The sequence below is a fragment of the Pholcus phalangioides genome, unplaced genomic scaffold (genome assembly GCF_987345545.1).
Source record: "Pholcus phalangioides strain wild (caught in Gottingen) unplaced genomic scaffold, Ppha-v1.0 ptg000011l_1, whole genome shotgun sequence".
Lineage (NCBI taxonomy): Eukaryota > Metazoa > Arthropoda > Arachnida > Araneae > Pholcidae > Pholcus > Pholcus phalangioides.
In genome coordinates this window covers 2980285-3001186 of record NW_028301604.1, presented here as the reverse complement: position 1 = coordinate 3001186, position 20902 = coordinate 2980285, and the positions used below count along the sequence as shown (strand labels likewise).

At 34.1% G+C, this 20902-nt stretch overlaps 1 protein-coding gene across 1 annotated transcript in view; it reads right to left on the bottom strand.

Annotated features, from left to right (window-relative positions):
• LOC149079948 (transmembrane protease serine 9-like) overlaps positions 1–704 on the bottom strand; it is a 39676-nt gene extending 38972 nt beyond the window's left edge. Inside the window, exon 1 of the mRNA XM_089238568.1 lies at positions 560–704. Within this exon, the coding sequence (XP_089094694.1) occupies positions 560–626 (67 nt within the window). The 5' untranslated portion in view covers positions 627–704. The remainder of the gene's footprint in view (positions 1–559) is intronic.
• Positions 705–20902: the final 20198 nt, after the last annotated feature.

The following is a 20902-nucleotide window of genomic DNA, read 5'->3' as shown; positions in this document are numbered from 1 at the left end:
CCCTCGTGTGACTGGTGTGGGCACAATAATTTTATTAATCGTAATAATTTATTGGAAATTTATCTCTACAAATAGGTTATTTCATTCGTCACACTCTTTTCGTATTAAAAGAAATTTTCTCACAGCATTATCATTTGTTAATCGTAAGAACTGTTCCCTCTTCTGATAACTACTGGTGTTATACGAAAAAATAAAATGATCCATCCTGTCAATAGCCGGTATAAATACTATCAATAGTTAATAAGTTGTTAAGTTGAAAAGTTGAGAATAAATTGTTTGTTTGAAGCTTGTATTCCAAATAAAACATGTATTCCCACAAATACCAAGAGAGAAAAAGACTCAAATACGTCCAGAACTAACGATTAAAGCTCTTAATGTGAAAGATTCCCTATACCAGTGCACACTAATGGGAAATTAAGTTCGCACCAAATAGTCTGTGAGGATAATTACAGAAATTACGAGAATGCCCGAAAACACAAAACTCCCGACAACAAACAGTTTTTTTTTAAGAATTCACTCTTTTTTCTAGTTTCATGCGTCGTTTTAACAGAGCACTTACCCGTACTATAAGCGGCTACACTGAAAAATACAAAAGCCGTAAGTATCCCATATTCATATGATAACATCTCGTTTATTCTGATTCGGACAAGCTTCAGTTTTTAAGACTTTCTCACTTTTTTGATGTAATATTTCAGGTATAGACTTTTGGGTTTTATAGTCTCTCTTAAAGCCCAAACGTGATGTAATGCCAAAGTTTAATCATTTTTCTCAACGATATCACTGTACAGAGGGCCGACCATCGCTTTTATAATATGTCATAAAAACATGTTGTACGATAAAATTTTGAGCTGGGGATTTCAAGTTACGGAATGGAAGAAGGGGACCATTTGCTAATTGAAATTCATTACATGTCGTAAAAACACATTTAATATTAAGAAAAATTTAAAGTTTAATCAACTTTTTCTTATCTCAAATATGAACAATTTATTATTCTCTGTCGGGCTCAAAGTTATAAAACTGTACTTCCACCGATTAATAAGGAAAGACAAAATACATTGATATACACGTTATTCTCTACATCACTTTGAACAAAAGTGTTTGAATTTAAATTTTACTAACTTAAGAATTAGAATTCAGAAATTATTGTGTGTTCCGGTTAAAAATATGTTTCATCATTCAGATTTGAGTCCTTTTCTTAATAGTTTTGTACACCATGGCAGTTTTATGGATATACGAACTAGTCTTAGATTACAATTTAGATTCTATTCCGGAAACTCGACCAATACATGCACACCCATACTACAATTCCAACCCACAAAGCCGTTTAATTATAAAATAGATGATATGCGCACCAAATCATGCTGGAGTGGAGATGTTGTTTTCTGAAGCGTTAATAACGTGAACACATACGATTCCAAAATGCATTTTTTATAATATAATAGCTTTTTGGCGGAACTAATATATTTTTCAGAGAAGCCCAGAAAATCTTTTCTTTTCTTCTATTATTATTTAATATTGGTGGAAAAGCACATTTTTCTGCTCGTTGTATTCCATGAACTTAAGATAAATAATACTTGGCAGCGTTTCAATAAACTAAAACTTTGGAATACAATAGTTCAACAGAATTCAAAAAGGGCATTTGAGAAAATTCAAATGGGAAATAAAAAAATTGGTATTCATGGGTCAGTTTTTGATAAAAGTCGTGTATATCTACTAATTAACAGACATCTTTATCATCAAGCATTTGTCTTCGAGACTTCATTATACAGGGTGTTTCAAAAAGAATCACCCGATTTGAAATGCGTATATTACGAAAAATATTGAACACACATGCACACTTAAGATTAATTTTATATTACATGGCTAATCATAAAGTTTTTTTACAAACCAAATTAAAGGTACTCAATGTGTCCACCTCGGGATGCACGCCATATATCTATACGGTAGTCGAATTCGTCCCAAACTTTTGCGAGCATGTTTGCATCCACTGCTTCCACGGCTGCTGTTATACGTATCTTCAGTTCGGCTAATGTTGAGGCGATCTTGGAGGCCAATGACGTTTAACTGAATCGTCAGGTTCCGTAGGACCGATCCATCGTTAGGAATGCGATTGTTCAAAAATTCTCGAACGTCCATGCTCCACTGTGGTGGTGCCCCGTTCTGCTGGAAAACGAAGTCATCCGAATTGGTTTCTAACTGTGTGAAAAGCCAGTTTTCAAGCATATCGAGATATGTGATTCCCGTAACAGTGGTCTCTATGAAAAAAATGGCCATACACACCTTCTTTGAGAAATTGCACAAAAACATTAACTTTGGGCGAGGCTCTCTCATGCTGTACAATTTCATGCGGCTGTTCCATACCCCATACCATAATATTGTGGTGGTTGACCTTGCCACTTAGATGAAAAGTAGCCTCGTCACTAAACACTAAGCGTGTTAAAAAAATTGTGATCTTGTGACACATTCTGAAGGATGAATTCACAAAACTCCACACGTCGTTCTTTTCACCTGTATTACGAGCTTGCAGAAATCGAATTCTGTATGGTTTCAAAAACAAACGTCGCCGCAAAACACGCCAGACAGATGTTGCAGGAATGTTAAGTTCCCTGCCGGCACGGCGAGTGGATTTCTGTGGACTACGTGCGAAAAACTGTCGGATGCACCCCACATTTTCGTCTGACATGCGGGGACATCCAGGGAATTCCTCTTTACACAGACAACACGTGTCTCGGAATTGTTTGTACCATCGCCTAATCCTCTGAGCGGTAGGAAGTTCAACACCAGGGTATTGTCGACGAAAAGCACGATGAACAGTTGTTACAGACTCGTACTTCGCGAAGCTTAGAACACAAAACGATTTCTGTTGTGCAGTCGTCATCTTGACAAACACCGAAGTGGTGGCCGAAACAAGAGCGTTAGCTACTGCTGACAGGTTTACTACCTGTCAGCAACTGCATGAAACTCGAGATTTACCTCTTTCTACCTATATATTATTCGGTCAAAACGGATTAAAAGCTGAATAGTTAGGATTTTTTTAAATCGGATGATTCTTTTTGAAACACCCTGTACAATAATACTGTATAAACACTCGTATTTTGTATTCAAAAAAACTTTTTTATATTTTTTCACTTCCCTAAATTTTTTTCGTGCTTAAATATGCTGATAAGAAAAGCTAAAGATGGAATACCTTTTTTCCTCTCAAATGAATTAAACTTTTTAATTAAATAAATTGCTAGTTTGATGTATTAATCCAAAGTAAATTAGAAATGGGAAACAAAATAAGGCTCAAGAGTCACATACAAATTTTTTATACGAAAAATATTGCGGTAGAGGAAATATACTATGCTTACCGAGAATTATTTTTTTCTATCATAAGTTTCACGCCGGGACAAGACGAAACTTTATTAATACATCTATCTTAAAGAGAATCATGCAACAAGATGTTTTTAGTATGGAATACTATTCATTTTCAACTGGCATACATTTAGGTCCAGGATGACCTTAAGAAAATAGCCCTATTCATCTTTCAAAATCCAGATGATGCGTTCACACATAAACTGAACGTGTTTAGCTTCTTAAGTAAATATCAGAACATCAAAGGTATGTCATTCATGCTCGACTAATACGAAATCTTGTTAGCCGATAGCTAATCGGTGTAATTTATTGGAAATTTCTGCACCGTCGCTTCACGCACGACGTTGTCTTCTATGAAAAATTAAGTCAACATTCATAGCAAAATAACCACCGTGCAATCGAGCATGGAGTTGTAGCTCTTAGTTGCTACCATTGCATATAATTCTTTTTCAAATAATTCTAAAATCTGTACGTATATCGGCATCTACAACAGATTACAATAAAAATCTTATCGTATTTCGTTCCATGAATAAATAAATTCTTTTTAAAAGAGTTCGTTTTTCAGGCTTTTTGTATATCAAACTCAAAAATAATCCTTCTATGTTTGTGCGAAGTGAACGAATACATTCATCTTTCATGTCAACCCAAATTTCTCTTCTTGATTTTACAAAAGTATTAGTTATTTCAAGAAAATTTAGCGTGGTAAGTAGTAATTCAATTTTTAAACAGTTCCCTTTCTGCTATCCTTTGATGCTAAAGTCTTTGACAAAACTATTCTAACAATAGATAGCAGTTTCCAGATGAGATTCTGAATGTTGGAAAACTTTTATTACGAATGGAATGATTCAAATTTTGAAATAATTTACGATAACATAATTTTATACCGTAATTCCAACAGATGTATATTAGCGAAAACATTTTTTGTGTGTGTACTAGTGTTGAGTATTTTAAAATCAATACGAGCGATGATAAACGAAATAAATTCATTTGAAAGTAAGTACCTTATGGTATATAAATACGAATTTCTCACAAAACAGCTATGAGATTTCCATGTTGAATTTTGTCCTTTTATTATATAGCTATATTCAATACTAATATTGGTGAACACAGTCGGACTTGATTAATTCGAAGTCAAAAGTCACAGGAAAAAAGTTCGAATTATCCAATTAATCTATTCTATATATATATATCTATAAAATGACCACAAATTCCAACTAAATAATCAACATTCACATGAGACATTAATTATCAATTATTAAAGTATATTATCATCAGTTGCGAAACTGTTTCTCCAAATTTTAATAATTCATAATTATAATAATTGATCTTTGCTGCTACATTATTCCCTTGTTCTGGTAGCATCACTGCAGAATTTTTTGACCATGTTAAAAGCCTGATTTACGGAAATAGTTCATGATCATCCGTTACAAAACTTTTTCCCTAATTTTGTTTATCATTCCTATGCTAGCAAGGAAGTATACTTTCATATTAACGTATTACAGAACCTGAATGTTCCAATACTTTCTATACTTTTAATGATGACAAAAAAATTAAGATTTTGTATGTTACATCTTGATCTAGAGGTTGAAAAGCATAATCGGTATTAAATAGTACACATTCTCGATGCACTCCAGTTGAACAATGTTAAAATGGGCATCAAATTATCAAAAAAAAAAAGTAGAGAAAAACTGAATTTTCACATTTATTCATTAGTCTTTGGAAATTTGTTGTTTAACAATTTGACGATAGAAGCAAAGTGTGGTTTCTTGTAGAATTTTTCCAAACTAAATCTGCTCATAAAAAATCATGTTTTTTTCCTCCAACTCCGAATTATCCAAAAAATTCGATTCAAAAAAGAAATTCTAATTTAACATTTTCAATTACACAGAAAACTCCATGGGGAGTAAAATTTCGAATCATATCCAAAATTCGAATTAACTTCTACTGTATATACTGTGCTGTAAACATATTTTCTGAATTTTATAAACTGGCTCGACTTTTTGATATTTTTCATTCATCTATTACAAATTTCAAAAGATTTTTGTTATGTTGTGTTGCATATTTTTTCTCATATTTCTGAAGTTTTGTATTTTGTGTAATTTTTGTTACTTTCTTTGTATTTTAGTAATTTTTGTTACTTTCTTTGTTTTTTAGTAATTTTTGTTACTTTTTGTTATTTGTATTTTGTATATTTTATTATTTTTATTCGTATTCAGTGGTAATTTTTATTTTTACTGGAAGCTGTTATTGGGTTGTATTGTGCAGGTTGTTTAATCAACCTGTTGTTTTGTATTTTTAAATAAATATATAAATAAATTTCTCAATAGTACACTGTTTTTTTGCCCTCGTAGCTATTCCGGAAACATAATAAGAAAGTAAATATATATTCCTGACTTCAATCACAAAAGGATAAAAAAATGTAGTATGTGGCTTAAACTAGTTTCTGACCTTTGAATGTAAGAAGACAAATATGTATCATCTATGAAGTAACAAAAGCGAGGGAGCAAAGTATTTCAGTTTGCCCTGTGATATAAAGTGAAAAATACTTCGCTAGAAAAAAGAAGTAGATAATGAAAAAAAAAAAAGGCTGCGAACTCTCCATTGTCACATGTTTACGAGTTTTGTTAGGCATAAAAGAAAATGTTCAAGATCTGTGCAACTCTTTGCCAAGTAAAGCTTTTTGCTGAGCTTTTCGTTTTTGTTTTGTGTTTTTTTTTTTACTTTTTTTTCCTCACAAAAAGTAGAAGAACATTTTTTATCAGCTAAGATAGCTAAGTTTGCGAACAGCTGTATCACAAGAGATTGATGCAAGAAAAAAAAAATCGCCTCAACCGACGTTCATATTACATTGTCCAGAGCAAGTGAACGTAATATTGAAGGAACTGTAAATCTACCAACCGTACAATCTATTTTTGATCGACTACGACATGAAAAAAAATATTCTGAACCAACTTTTCTTTTTAATAATTCGAAATTTTTCGAACAGGTGATAGAAAAAATCTCAGGGTTTTATAAGAAATTTTCTTCTAGAATGTTCAAAAATAAATGCAATGATACCTCGGCTAACGAACAGATCGGCATACGAATTTTTCAGCTAACGAAGATGTTTATGATTTTCCTGCCTCGGCTAACGAGTACGGATTCGGCTGATGAACATTTTCGTTGATGTGGATGCCCGCGCTAACATGAAAAGCCGCGTCGTGAGCAGGAGTTTCATGCTAATCACCAAACACATCAGAATTATTTTTGCTCGAGTCCGAATAATTCATATCTACTTCGAAATCTTTCCTCGGATGTACCTTCACTTCTTTTTCTGAAAATTTTTGAACCATTTCATGTAAACTGAAAGATTCAGTTAATAGAAAATGGATTGAAAAAAAAAGGAGTCCCTGTTTTCAGAGCACGCGTTCTTTCAGTGCAAGACTCTAAGCACAAACTGAACAGTCTGGACATTCTAGGAAGTTGTCTTTTCCATCTTCATGTATCAAACACAGAAATGAGCTAACAATCCACAAATGGACAGTACCCTTACGAACTCAACTGGGTTGTGTCAACACCAGCTTCAGTGGATTAATCTGGTTGTGTACATAGTGCAAAATAAAAAAGTCTTCAGTATTTCATATCTTCGTGTAAAATTCTCATTTATCCATCCTCATTTATCCTCCTATCAGTTTTTCTCTTTTTTATAGCGCTCCTTGGAGATTTGAAAAACTTATCAGTAAATTTTGGGCTGTACCTTGAACGAATTAAATGAATTTACACAGAAACCTATGAGAAATCCCGTTTCGGCTAACAAATATAATTCGTTCCGGAATCACGTTCGTTAGCCGAAGTATCACTGTTCACAGTCAAACCTCTATAAGGGGTCACCCTTGGTTGAGTAAAAATATGACCACGTAAGCAGAACCACCTGATGAATGGAGCACGCCACGGCCTCTCCATTGACTAAAACATGCACATAAATCAAAATGTTCGTTAGTCAAACGTGTTCACTCTTGGAAATTTATTAATTCAAGATTTCACATTCAACACGCACATTTTGAATTAATTAATACACTCTTTATCCGTTTTTGTTAGACTCTGATTTTGATACCGTTTTTATAGGTTGCAAAATCCACCAAAACATGATAAACGATGGAAATCATGTTACCTAGGTATAGCCTGGAGTCCCCCATATGCATAGGTCTGTCGTAAAAATGAGACCAAAACAAAAAATAATAATATTCAGTTTTATTACAGCAATACAAAATTCTAAATTATCAGTGACCGGTAATTAAAATCTAATGGGGGGGATGCATGAACATAATAAAAATTGGGAGTCTGTGTCACAAGGCTCTCTCAGAGACATCTCAACGAATGGATCCAACCGGGGGCCTCAAGTGCACAGGTAACCCTCAGGATAATTGAGATTTGGTGTAAATCGGTAGGCGGGTACTTCCAGCTAGGTAGGGACCAGCGCTTTCGTGTACATTGTGTGAAATTTCCGATTTCTATGAAAATTAGTGAAGGGAACTTTCACAAAAATGAGCCCATAAACGGAGTATGAAGACGCATTATCAGTAATTCAATAACATAAGAACGCCATAGAAGACAATCGGGATAGCAGAAAAATGACCACCCTGTTAGTGGAGTGACGCGTTATCCGGATGACCCGCTAACGAGGTTTGGCTGTAATCAGAATGACCAACATATCCATATCGAACATATTCATGATTTAAAAAAATCACACTTCCTTACAAATTAGTTGAACATACTGGATTTAGTAAACTAGTCAATTTGTATGCGGCTACAGAATTGGTTGTCCCCCCCCCCCCATTTTTAGGTAAAGCAAGTAAAAGAAGTCACATTTTTTGTTATCTTCAAGTCCTGGATCAAAAATAAACAAATTCTTTGCTATCTTATTCACCAGTGGGAATAAGATAACCCTACCTCTTTCTCTCTCTCTCTCTCTCTACCGATAGAGTACTAGGGTGGACGTTTTCGGAAGGGTAAGCATGAAGGGATTAATATTAAGTCTGTTTAAATGAAAGATAAAACTGAACAAAATGCTGCCGAAACAAATGAAGACATACATTGCAGGTTTTCTGAGATTTTGAAAAAAAAGGGGGGAGCAAAAAAAACAATCCATTTCTTCCTAATATGTTGAAATATGAACGCCTGAAATCCCCGTAGTTGTTTTTTAGTTTTTTTTCGATGTAAGTATACATACATTTAAAGAAATTCAAAATATACAGGGTGATTACTTGATTCCCCTTGCCGCCTTTTACTGGCGAACAGACATACTTCCAGTTATGGAAAATAACGTACGGACTTCAGATAAGTCATTCATATTGCAAGGGAGTTAATAAATAAAAAATTAACTTTTTATACGGACACCCTGTGCTCAAAAGCTCACTTAGGGAGTTATTGCCCTGCCTCTTCTGAGGCCAACAAAAAAATTCAACGATTCTCTGAGATATTTAAATTCAAAAATTGGAGAACGGAAAACACTTTTTTACCTTATTTATGCGTTTTCCCTCGTTTTTCTAAGATTTTTGAATTCAAATATCCCAGTAAATATTGCCCTTAGAACATGGAATTTTTTGTCGGCCCCAGGAGAGACGGAAAAAACTTTTTAATTGGGTTTTGAGCAGGGTGTCCGTATATAAAGTTAGTTTTTTTCATTGTAGTAACTATACAACCCCTTGTAATATGAATATGACCTATCTGAGATACACATGTTATTTGGATACTTTTTCTAATTGGAAATATGCCCTTAGTATCAACGGTTCACTAGTAATTTGCAGTGCATGTCTTACAGCTATGCATCTGTATGTATACTGTACACATAATTTGATTCACTGAGATTGTTCATTTATTTTCATCATGGTTATTTTAATATGCTTGCAAAACAATCTGAAGCCCGAATAAGTACATATAAAATACATATGATTTATTCTCTTTACATTAATAGCGTCATATATCTATTTATAAACAGGATATCTCAAAACGGGTAGTAAAATTATGAATAAATTTTTTTCAATCATTTACTTGTAGATTCAAATATACCGTATTAATATGCTTGCTGTATATTGCTGTAAATTGTTCACAAACAATTTCACCAGAGAATACCCACATACCCTATCAAAATACCCTGCTTCAAGTTGAAACGAGTATCAAAAGATAGCAATTCTCCGAGTGAGAATGGGGCCCAGATGTTGTTGAGTCAAAGCCCGGATATTGTTGACCTAAAAAATTCTTAAAAATAACCATAAAAAATGGCCCAAAAACTCCAAAAAATGCCCTAAAAATTCGAAAAAATGTCTTAAAAGCTAAAAGAACAATTTCCCAAAAATTCGAAAAAATGTCTTGAAAGCTAAAAGAAAAATTCCCAAAAAATTGCAAAAAAATGCTATTAAAATAACAAAAAAAAAATTCTTTAGAAACTGCGCCAGTCATTATATTGACTAGAGGTAAAAGAAAAAATTCTTATACTATCTATTGAAAATCCCATTCATTGTCAACATTAGATTTCATCAAAAATTGCCAATGGAATTTTTCAAATAAACAATTCATAATTTATGAGTGGGATTTTATTTAATCTATACAAGACAAAATAGAAATTTTTGAAAAGACAAGATGTACTTCTTTCAACAGATGCTATTGGGGATATTTCTATCTGATCTACTCATAGTGTTAGTTTCTCTTCAATTTGAAAACTTCGCGTATAGATATCAGAAATTTTTAAGCAGGCAAGTCCACTGTTCTTTTCATAATTTTTTCGAATTTCATGATAGCAAATTGGCCTACCCCACTTTTAGCACACTGACTTTATCGATAGCATTAATTAAGCTTCATACTTTTCTTCAAGGACTGATAGAAACCAGAATGCTGAAGATTGATCTTATGCGCATCATCAGTTCTTCAATATTCCCAAGGCAGAACTAAGCTTACGAAATCTTATTGCATGTAGCATTCTTACGGATCAGAATCATTCAACAAGAATTTACAGATTTCAAAATTTCCTGTACTACATTCCTTTTATATAATCAAAATGACTCTCTCTCAACATCCCACATAGGATCAGAATTTCTTGAATTCACTTTCATTTATTGTTCGGTTAAGTATGTCCAGCTCTTGGAATTTTTACTAAATACTAAATACAGTACTAAATTGTCTGGAATTGATTCTAAACTTTGTTTGTCATCGGAAGGTACAAGTTAAGTGATGAAACTAATGCTATTTTTTTTTTTTACCCTTTCCGACACCTAAAAATGCCCTTTTCAAACATTGAAAATAAATAATAAATAAAATGAAAATTAGTTTAGGGATTACTTTGAACCTTCTTTATCAACACTAGATAACAGCACCGCACAAGCCGATCCATACTTTTGGCCTGTGTTTATTTTTTAAAAACCCTTATTTTTCAAAGAGAAATGGATTCAAATTTCAAGCATTACTTTTTTTTTTTTGGATATAAAAACAATTTCTGGAATACAAAATTCTATGTTATTTTGTTGACTGTACACTAATCTCTTTATTTTGTATAAGTTTTAACTTTTTACATTCAAAGCTTGCCTAAAATCGAGCTCTGAATTCATGGTTGGCAAACCCACAAAATTGAAACGGTAAGTGCAATCTTTACAAAATTACACCTGCGCACTCCTTTAGGTCTGAAGAGACTACCTACAAAGTTTCATTGTGAAATTCCAACTTTAAAGGGTAGCGTGCTGGAAAGGGTTGTAGAAAATTTAGCCTTCTTTTATTTTGAGAAAAGTGAAAAAATATCCTAAAAGTTCCAAAAATGTTAATCAGGGTAATAAAAGTGAAAAAGTATTGAAAAATGCAAATCTCATCAATGTCCGGGCCCTGGTCATAGTAATTATCTCTGCGGCCCGTCAGAAGCCAATATTAAAAGCATATTGCCAAGAGAGTAATTAAAAGAGTGCAAACATCATTCGTCATTGTCAGGCGACGTAACGAGTCGTAAAGGATAATGAATGCCTTGCACATTAATAATTGGAAGCTGCAATGCATCAAACGTGAAACTTGTCAGATATCTACTAATGTTTTGAAGTTATTGGCCTCGTAACTAAGGTGAAAAAAACTTCAAGGGATACAGTGTTTCGAACGCACTGAAACTATGCAACTATATATGCAAGAAAACTACAGCTTTTCGGAATTCATTATTCTGTTATGTTTCCTAGCTTTTTGACTCTGTTAGATGCACCTCGATTCAGCCGATGATTCTCAGTCATTTTTAATATTGGGTATAAGCAAAAAAAATTTTACTTCCAAAATATAATTTTCGTGGTTTTTAACACCAAATATCATTAAAACAATAACATTGAAATAATTAACCAATGAGAAAAAATTTTTTAACCAGCGAAAAGGTTTGTAGCAGTTTTTGATTTTTTTTTTTCATGATTATAACCCCAGTATTGGCAGCCATTTGCCTCTTGGGTAGTGTTATTTTTGAGAATGTAACTGTTATTTAATAAAATAAATTGAAATTGAAATTGAAACTTTATCCTATTTTGAAAATTTAGAAATCAAACAAATATTTTGAATCTAATGATTAAGTACTTGATTTTGTGGGGGTTTTCTCCCATATTTTCACTTGATAATCATATCGCCTGAAAAGATAAGCTCACAAAAAATTTATTTCCTTCGCAGACTTATCACAAGAATCATTGCGATGCTAATGTTTCTCTCTCAGCACACTTTACATCCTGTTTTGATTATAAGCAAGTATAAGGTGCTTTGATTCTGCTCGTTGTATCAGCAGCATGAGATTATTACTCTCACCCTTGGTAATCGTAGTTGAGATAGGTGAGGTTCGATTTCAGTCACTAAATTGCATCTCTCCCTCACTCTCTCACTCACCACAACAATCTAATCAAACATTGCAATCATGTCGCGCTACATACATAACATATCGTGTTACCACTTGTCAGAACCTTGTTCATACATGGATAGAGCATGTGACATCTAGAATCTGAAATTGAATACCACATGATGTTTTTAGAGATTTATATTTCCCTGGTAATTGTAGTATGCATACATAAAATAAACCTCTATAAAATAACGGCCAATATCTGAACTCTGGGAATTTTGTACAGTGGCCGAACAGTCTGGCCAATGTACAAAGTTGCTGGCCGTTGCCCCCAGATTTCGGACAATCACCATAACATACTAACATACAGTACAGTATATTAAAACATATTTATATGCCTTATACATTTGGTAAAATTATATTCTCTAAAGAATGATGGATTTTCAGTGCACAGAAAAATACAAGGTGTTTCACAAAATGTGCCTGAAAGGAATAGAAATCATTGGTTGATTCTGAAATCAAAGTAGAATATGAAAAATGTCAGCAAAAAAGGGGAAATTGTGATGTGATAGATTCACTCCAGAAAATGGTAATTGGGGAAGGTGGATAAAAATTTAAATTTTTATACAGCCTCCAATAAAACGAATGTCAAATTGTGCAATTCCCACCTTTCTGCATTATACCAAATAATTTACTACTTAACATATAAATGAAAATTCGTGTCTATTTACCAATAGTTGAAATTATCGATTTGTGTCACTTTTTAGTGCTAAAATTACCGATTCTCAAAAAGAATATTTAGAAAGTCGTAAAAAGTGAAAAAAAAAATAATTTCAGCTATCGATATCTCTACGAATTTTCATTCCTACGTTACGAGGTGAGTTTCTATCGGAATAATCGAGAAAAGCCAAAATAATAATTACACTTCCTGCAATTATCATCATATGGGAGTGAAAGTTATACCACAGCTCAATTTCGCCCTGTATGGTGACATTTTTTCACATTCTGTCTTATTGCTAGAATCAATCGCAGAATTTTTATTCCTTTCAGATACGTATATGGTAATTATGCATACTTACCAATCGTCATAGCAAGTTTGATAAATTTACCACTTTTAGCGGATAATATGCATAGAACAGAAGCGTCGTTGGTAAATTTGATAAATACTGAAAACATTATCAATTTACTGTCAATTATGCATAATAACGAAGTATTGTTGGTAAATATCGTAAATAATTGAAATTTATTCCCTTTGTCTGTGATTATACATAATACCCTAGTGTAATTGGTGAATTTGATAAATATGAAAAAAAAAATTCCAAACGAATCTAGTTCTTGTGATGAATGTAGTCCGACCCCGAAGTAATGATAATGAACTTTACGATCGTACACGGGTATAATAATACAATACATGTATAGTATATCACAAAGAACGATTACCCGTGTTTACCAACGACGCGACGCTTCGGTGTTATGCATAATCACCGGTTAAAGTGATACTTTTTTTTTAATACTTAGTCTATTTACTTACTAGTCTATATACTATTACTTAGTCTATATACTTAGTCTATACTTAGTCTATGCATAATAACCGGTTATTATATATAAAAACCGGATTTATCACATTTACCGTAATATATCTACCTCTCCCCTTGAGTTTTATATACTTCCAAAGTAGCCGCTGAACTAAGAAAAAATCGTTCCCTAAGGCTCTTACTATTTTGCCATCTATTTTTTTTTTTTTTTTTTCCAATCTTCCAGTATTATCACGTTGAATAAAGAAGCAGCGCAAGCATACGCACATACATAAACTTCAGCACTTTAAAGTTAATCGTTTCGACGACGATTAAAAATTCGATTTTTACTGAATTAATTTTAAAAAGAAAAATTTTTTTTTTCTCCATCGCATGAAGTAAACGACTGTTGAGCAAAGAATGAGTGCAACTCTACGATCTTTTCGTTTAACTGGAGGATACTTTCGTCCGACGAGAGGGTCATCAATTTTCTTCCGACAGCATGATGCGTAAACGTGAAGATAGGCGAAAAGTTGAGGCAAACGAGATAGCACAGCAACGTTGCATATTTTCGTTGCTGCAAAATCCCCCATGAATATTGTTGAAGCACTTATGAAAAGATCGGGTGTGAAGGGAACGAAAGCTTTTATTCCCTCATCACTTTTAAACTGATTCCCTGAGCGTATCCATGATTTTCTTAAATTACAGGATGCAAATAAATCATAATTTTTCCTGCAAGTCTCGTCTGACGGCTAATCCGATGATAACAGCGAACTTGAAAAATGTCAGCCGTCTATAACTTCAATGATAGGTGGTGAAGTATCATTTACGCAAAACTATTTCTTATAAACTCCGAACATTTTATTTTTTTTTTCTTCATAGAATGACAACTTTGGTAAAACTTAAATTTTTATACTTTCGAACACGTTCGTGTCGAATGTCGAACATGGATATGAGCTATCAAAATTATTGTACGGAACCGTAAAATTTTATTCAGATTAAAATTTATATAGATTTTTTTCTTTTACAATTAAAGTAATTCATCGCCCTCTCAGACCCAAGCATTCATTTCTGGGAATTTTCAAGATGTTTTTCATTTTTGATACCCAAAAAATACATTAAAAACATAAATGTCAGCAGATCTTCATTTTTTTTTCAAGTTTTCAAATATTTTTGTCAAATTTTGGAGCTCTTTATAAATAGAAAAATAATTAACCTAATGATGCAAAGTATATTTATATCCACATACAATTTTTTTCCAGAATTTTATTGTTAAATTATATGTAATTATATGTAATTATATGTGTGTAATACACCACACTTTCCAAAGAAGCACTTTCTCCTTTAGGCCATCTTGAAAATACATCTTGAAAAGTTCAACTTTGAGTGTTGCGCTCTGGTGAAAGTCCCCGCAGTTCATATTCACCATATTTCTAACTCAAAAACACACTTAATTCTATAAGTCAGGGCTTCCTATAATCCTATAATCAGGGCCTGAGGTTTAAAAAAAAATTTACAGTGAGAAAAACCAATCACCATGTTTGTAACACCAGGATCTGAAAGGAATAAATCATCTCATACAGTTAAATAGAAAGATCTTTACCTCACAAACGTACAGATGTTCCTAACTTACAAAAAAAATTTATCGAACCAAAATCCCGTTGCTGACAAGAAATGCATCCACAGTTCTGATTAAGATCTTGTGAAAAATATTGGCTGCACAACCGAAACTTAATAAAGGTTTGATAAACCATGTATGGCAACGATTTTTCTTTGTTCTCTTATATAAAATGGTCTCATAAAAAAATGAAACTACCGGCATGCATTTTACGGCTTTCTAGATTGGTCATTGCATATTTGTAACTGGGGTTATATTATACAAAAAATAAATCTTTTACAGATTATTTGATAATTTTTCATACAAAACCTCAGTTCTTATCACGTGTTTTTTATTTAATAATGAAACACAAATTGCATTCAAAAGCGTCAGATTCTTAGCGTCGAGGCTAAATAATTTTTAGTGCTATCAAGTACATTTGCTTCGAAATGCTGGTCGAGTTTTTCGTGAGAACATTAATTAGGAGAAGGATAATTAAACAGTATCTCATTCGTGGAGGAAGGCAGGCAAGTTAATAAACTCTAGTAATAAACGACTGGATGTTTATTATTGAACCTTTAGCAAAGCAAACTCTCTGACAGTAATCTGATTTTGAATTTCGTTAATTAGGAGTGAAATAATTAATAGGAGAGTAAGAGAAAATGAAATAATTTAGTTTGGAAACGAAGTTGGAACAGAGAACTTCAAAAAATGAAAACGAGCTGCGACTTGGCTACTTGCCATTATTGCTTAACATTAATCGGTTTAGCTATGCCTCATATTCTAAAAGCAAGGTTGATGTTTCGCTCACTGGTTCCCTGGAGTATAAGGATTTATTAATTCGAATCACTATGGTTTTTTAGTTTTTCACTTCAAAAACTTTACTCGAACCGCTTATCAACACATGTGAATATATTTGTTACATATGGGAACCCAGCTGAATAAGTTCGAGAAGTATACAAGATGTATAATTTCCTTATACAAATTACGAAAACCTTGATAGATAACTAAGCGGAGATCAAGATGAAGTTTGGAAAAAAAAAGTTCACATTCCTCTGTGGGGGAATGGAACCACAAACCTTTCATTGTGCAGGGGAGTGCTCTACCATTCAGCTACAGAGGACAGATATTTTCTTTTCTTGGAGCATATGTATGAACGCTGAACGGGACTGCGCATGAACAGCCTCCTGGTTCAGCTAATAGCTTTTACGTCGATAGCCCCCAGATGGCGACATATAGAGAGAAACGCGCGATGTCACTCTCCGCTATTCATACGAAGTACGAAAGCCTGGATAACCAACCGGAGATCAAGTGATTCGGAAAAAAAATTCACATTTTTTTGTGGGGAATTTTTCATCTTCATCTCGGCTTAGTTATCCAGGCTTTCGTACTTCGTATGAACAGTAGAGAATGACGTCGTTTCTCTCTATATCCTTCTACAACAGTGTATCTCAAAGGTGCGCCGCGGCTTCTAGTATCGCGGTGAGTTGGATATTTTGATTTATGTCACTATTTATGCTTTGAAGTAGTTCCTTTGTAAAATAAAATATTTACTAAACTATTTTGGGGAGCCACAGAGATGAACCATGAATTGAATAAGGGAGCGGTGGGTGACAAAAGTTTGAGAATCACTATTATGTACCCTTTATCCTTTGGATTGTTTGTGATAGAAACATACTCGTACTTTCAATACGAAAAGGTATCCAAATAACGTGCCCATTTTAGATACATGTATATCATTTTTTTCTACTAGGGACTGTATGCATGTACTGACGTGCGAAATTCAATTTTTTATCCGGTCTTCCTATTCTCGTAACTCTTAATTAAAAAGTTATTGCACGGTCTCTTCTGAGCCCAACAAGAAAATCCATGCTCCTAAAAGAAATATTAACTGAGATATTTGAGTTCAAAATCGCTGATAATGAGGGAAAGAACAACATTATATAAAAAGCTTACTCCTAGAGAAATTTCTGTTCTTTCCCTCATTTACAGAGATTTATTTTTTGAACTTAAATACCAATTGTTGGGGGGCTCAGAAGAGACAGAGTGCAAACTAAAGAATAGGAGAACTGTATAAAAAATTAAATTTTGTATCTTCGTACGTATACGGCCTCCAGTAAAATAAATGACAAATCGAAATTGGATATGATATTTGGATACTTTTTCTAATCGAAAGTACCCAAGTAGTCACCTAGCTTGATATTTGACGAGAAAATTTAGTTATTTTGTCCAATTGGCGCTTCTATAGCCAATGGTTCACGAGTTATTTCAGGTGAAACGGACTTTTCACCTTGTATTATAAAAAAATAAGGTTTTTTTTTATCATAGATAAAAATTACCAGTAATCAAGCTTACTTGGAAAAACAAATTTCTCTATCAGGTTATGTATAAATTACCAAACAAATATTTTTGAAATACAGTATGTATTTTATGTCATCCGGTAAGATTAAGTAAACAAGAGTGAAGAAAGAGATCAAGAGAAAAGAAGAGGAAAGAGTGAATTTACAATCAGTAACGACAGCTTTCAAACTCCGAAATTTCCATTTTTTAGCTGGGAGCATTCGTTATTAGGAAGAGGAATCACGCAAGAAAATTAAAATCGTAGAAGCATATTGGTTTTCTAAAACAATTTTCTTAAAAATATAAATAAGGAAACAAAAATTCTTGTAAAATGGCAGCAAAACAAGGACCTTGATGGCAGGGTCGTCGTAAGAGTACCATGGGCACCCGGGCCAACTGATTTTTCTGCGGCCCTACCAAACAAATTCTCGAAAATTTCAACCAGATCTCATTTTTGTGAGGACCTCTTCGCTTGAGGTCCCCGGGCCGTGCCCAGGTGAGCCCATGCCTTACGACGGCATTGCTTGATCGACAAATAACACGTCTAACTCCAACCGAATATAAGAACTGTTACTCAAGTATTGGCCTTCATAGGGTGACCATACATCCCGTATTTCCCAGGAAACATTATATCACTTAAAACTGACCATCCCGACTTATTTTTATAAAAAATGTTCGTTCTTTCACGCAATTTCAACGAACCCAAAACTTGAATTTTTATTCTTTATTAAATCAAGAATTAATATTGTCTTCCCAACTCAAATTATATTATGATAATTACAACTGTAAGTAAAAATATTCATCTCACACATTTGTCATGTTCAATCGTTTTTTTTTTAATCCACTGCAATTTGCAGCAGTGCTTCATTTACCGCTAATATTAGGGGTTTTTTTTTTTCAGCAACAGTAGGCAGCTTTGTTTACTTTTTACTTTTAGCATATTTTTTGGCGATAATTGGCGATGTCGCGTATTTGGAATACCAATATCCCGTATTTTTCCGGAGGAAATATAGTCAACCTAGGCATTCATCACCGGTATTTGAATTGATGAAAAAAATACTATATTTTAAATTTCTTAATTCTTTTTTTCTCCGAAACTGATAAAGAAAGAACTCTTTTATATCTTGCTTCTGTTCATGTTCTTAATAAAGACAATAAAAATAAAGCCTATACAATCGAACTTATTAATTCAAAGTCCAAAGTCACTGAAAAAAGGTTGAATTATACGACTGATCTATCCTGAATCTGTATAATGAACACAAATTGCAACTTAATCATCAGAATTCACATAGGATAATAATTATAGGTCACAATGGGTTATGATGAACGGGAAATTCTCTAATTGGGAAAGACGTCACAAGTGGAGTACTCCTCAAGGAAGTGTCCTTAGCACCATACTTTTCTCACTTTTTATCGATAAACTCGATTAGAGCATCCATAGGATTGTGAAGAAATTCGCAGATGACGTGAAGCTAACGGGGGTATTTGGAAATCAAAGAGATAGGTAGAGGAGAGGGTGTTGCTCCAGACCAAGTTAAACAGGATTACAGCGTGGGCAAATGAATAGAGCATGAACTCCGTTTCTCTTACGAGTTGAATGATATCACTCACCTATTTTGGAATTCTCATTGACGAGTTGCTAAACTTTTCTGAACAATGTTTAGCGATGGTCAAAAAAGCGAATAGAATGCTCGGTTTCATTTTCAAAAAGCTCTCTTCGCGTTCTCTTAAAGTCATTCTTCCGCTTTTCCGAGACGTAGTTCATCCTGGACTGGAGTATGCTATAAGGTTTAGAAGACCATACACACAAAGGAGGGCGCGGTAGAGCCCAGGTCGATAAGATACTCGCTTAAAGTACCAAAGGATGTTTAGAGGTGTCGCGAGTTCGACACCCAGTTCGCCCTTGTCAGAAAACTTCCCTGACACAGGGGTACAACAGAAACGGCGACGTGACCGCAGAAACAATTGCTACCGCAGGGAGTTCCCCATCGAGGGGTTAGCGTACCAATCCCTCGACGAGTAAAAAAACAAGCGTGCGCGTTCGGAATCGGCAATAAATTGTAGGTCCCGGTCTAAAATTAGCCCTCGTGTGCAAAAAATGACCGTGGTGCGACAAAAATGATCAAATGATTAGAGGGACAAATACTTGCTTGAAGCGGTGCAGAGAACAGCTACGCGTGTCCTTGTTGGCACACGGGGTTTGAATTATGAAGAAAGACGTCATTTTTTGAATATATTTACATTGGAAGAACACAGGTGTCGGGCAGATATGATCTCTCTCCGCTATCCATACAAAGGTTTTTAACAGCTGGCTGATGCGAAGATACATTTAGGAAAGAGAGAAAATTCAACTGCCCTTGCGGGGAATCGAGCCCACGTCCTCTCACTTTCCGAGTGAGCGTCGTAGACCACTAGACTACAAAGCCTACAAATAGCACGAACTTTCCTTGGAGCTCGTGTGGAATGAACGGAATCGTACAAGGAAGGTCAGACCTAACTCAGGCTGAAGATCGCAACTGCTGACACTGTCACCAGATGGCGACTTATCCGAGGATGATGTCACTCTCCGCTATCCATACGAATGTTTTTAGATCACGAATGTTTTTAGATCACGAATGTTTTTTCATACGAATGTTTTAGATTTCTTATTCATTGCCTTGTAGTCTAGGGCGCTCACCCGGGTAAGGAAGTGGGTTTTATTCCTCGCAAGGGCAGGTGAATTTTCACTCTTTTCTACATTTATCTTCGCATCAGCCAGCTGTTAAAAACCTTCGTATGGATAGTGGAGAGTGACTGTTGCCTGTTGGCACACGGAGCTTGAGTTATGAAGAGGGCCTTCATTTTTTGAATATGTTTACATTGGAAGAATGCAGGTGTCGGCTTTGACAAGGGGGGCACCAATATCGATTGGTAAGGGACAATATTCTATATTGTGGTGTGTCGCATGAAATTTTTCTTTAATAGGGTTGTTAATAAATTGAAAAGTTTACACCCAAGGGGCAGTAAATTCTAACACGACTGACATGTTTAAAAAGAAATACGATAAACATTTTGGGGTAAATCGAGAAGCTATCCATTCTTAGATAAGACAACCATAAATATTTTTTATGGGTGGGCATTGTATTATATTTTATCTTGCATGTATAGTCTTTAATATTTATAATTTTATTTTTTATTGGGTTGCTGTATTTTAGAACTATATGACATCCATATTTGTTATGGGCATCTTTTTCTCAGCCACCTCATTGGGCATTTTGCCTCTTGTGGCCTTGCACTTGCATT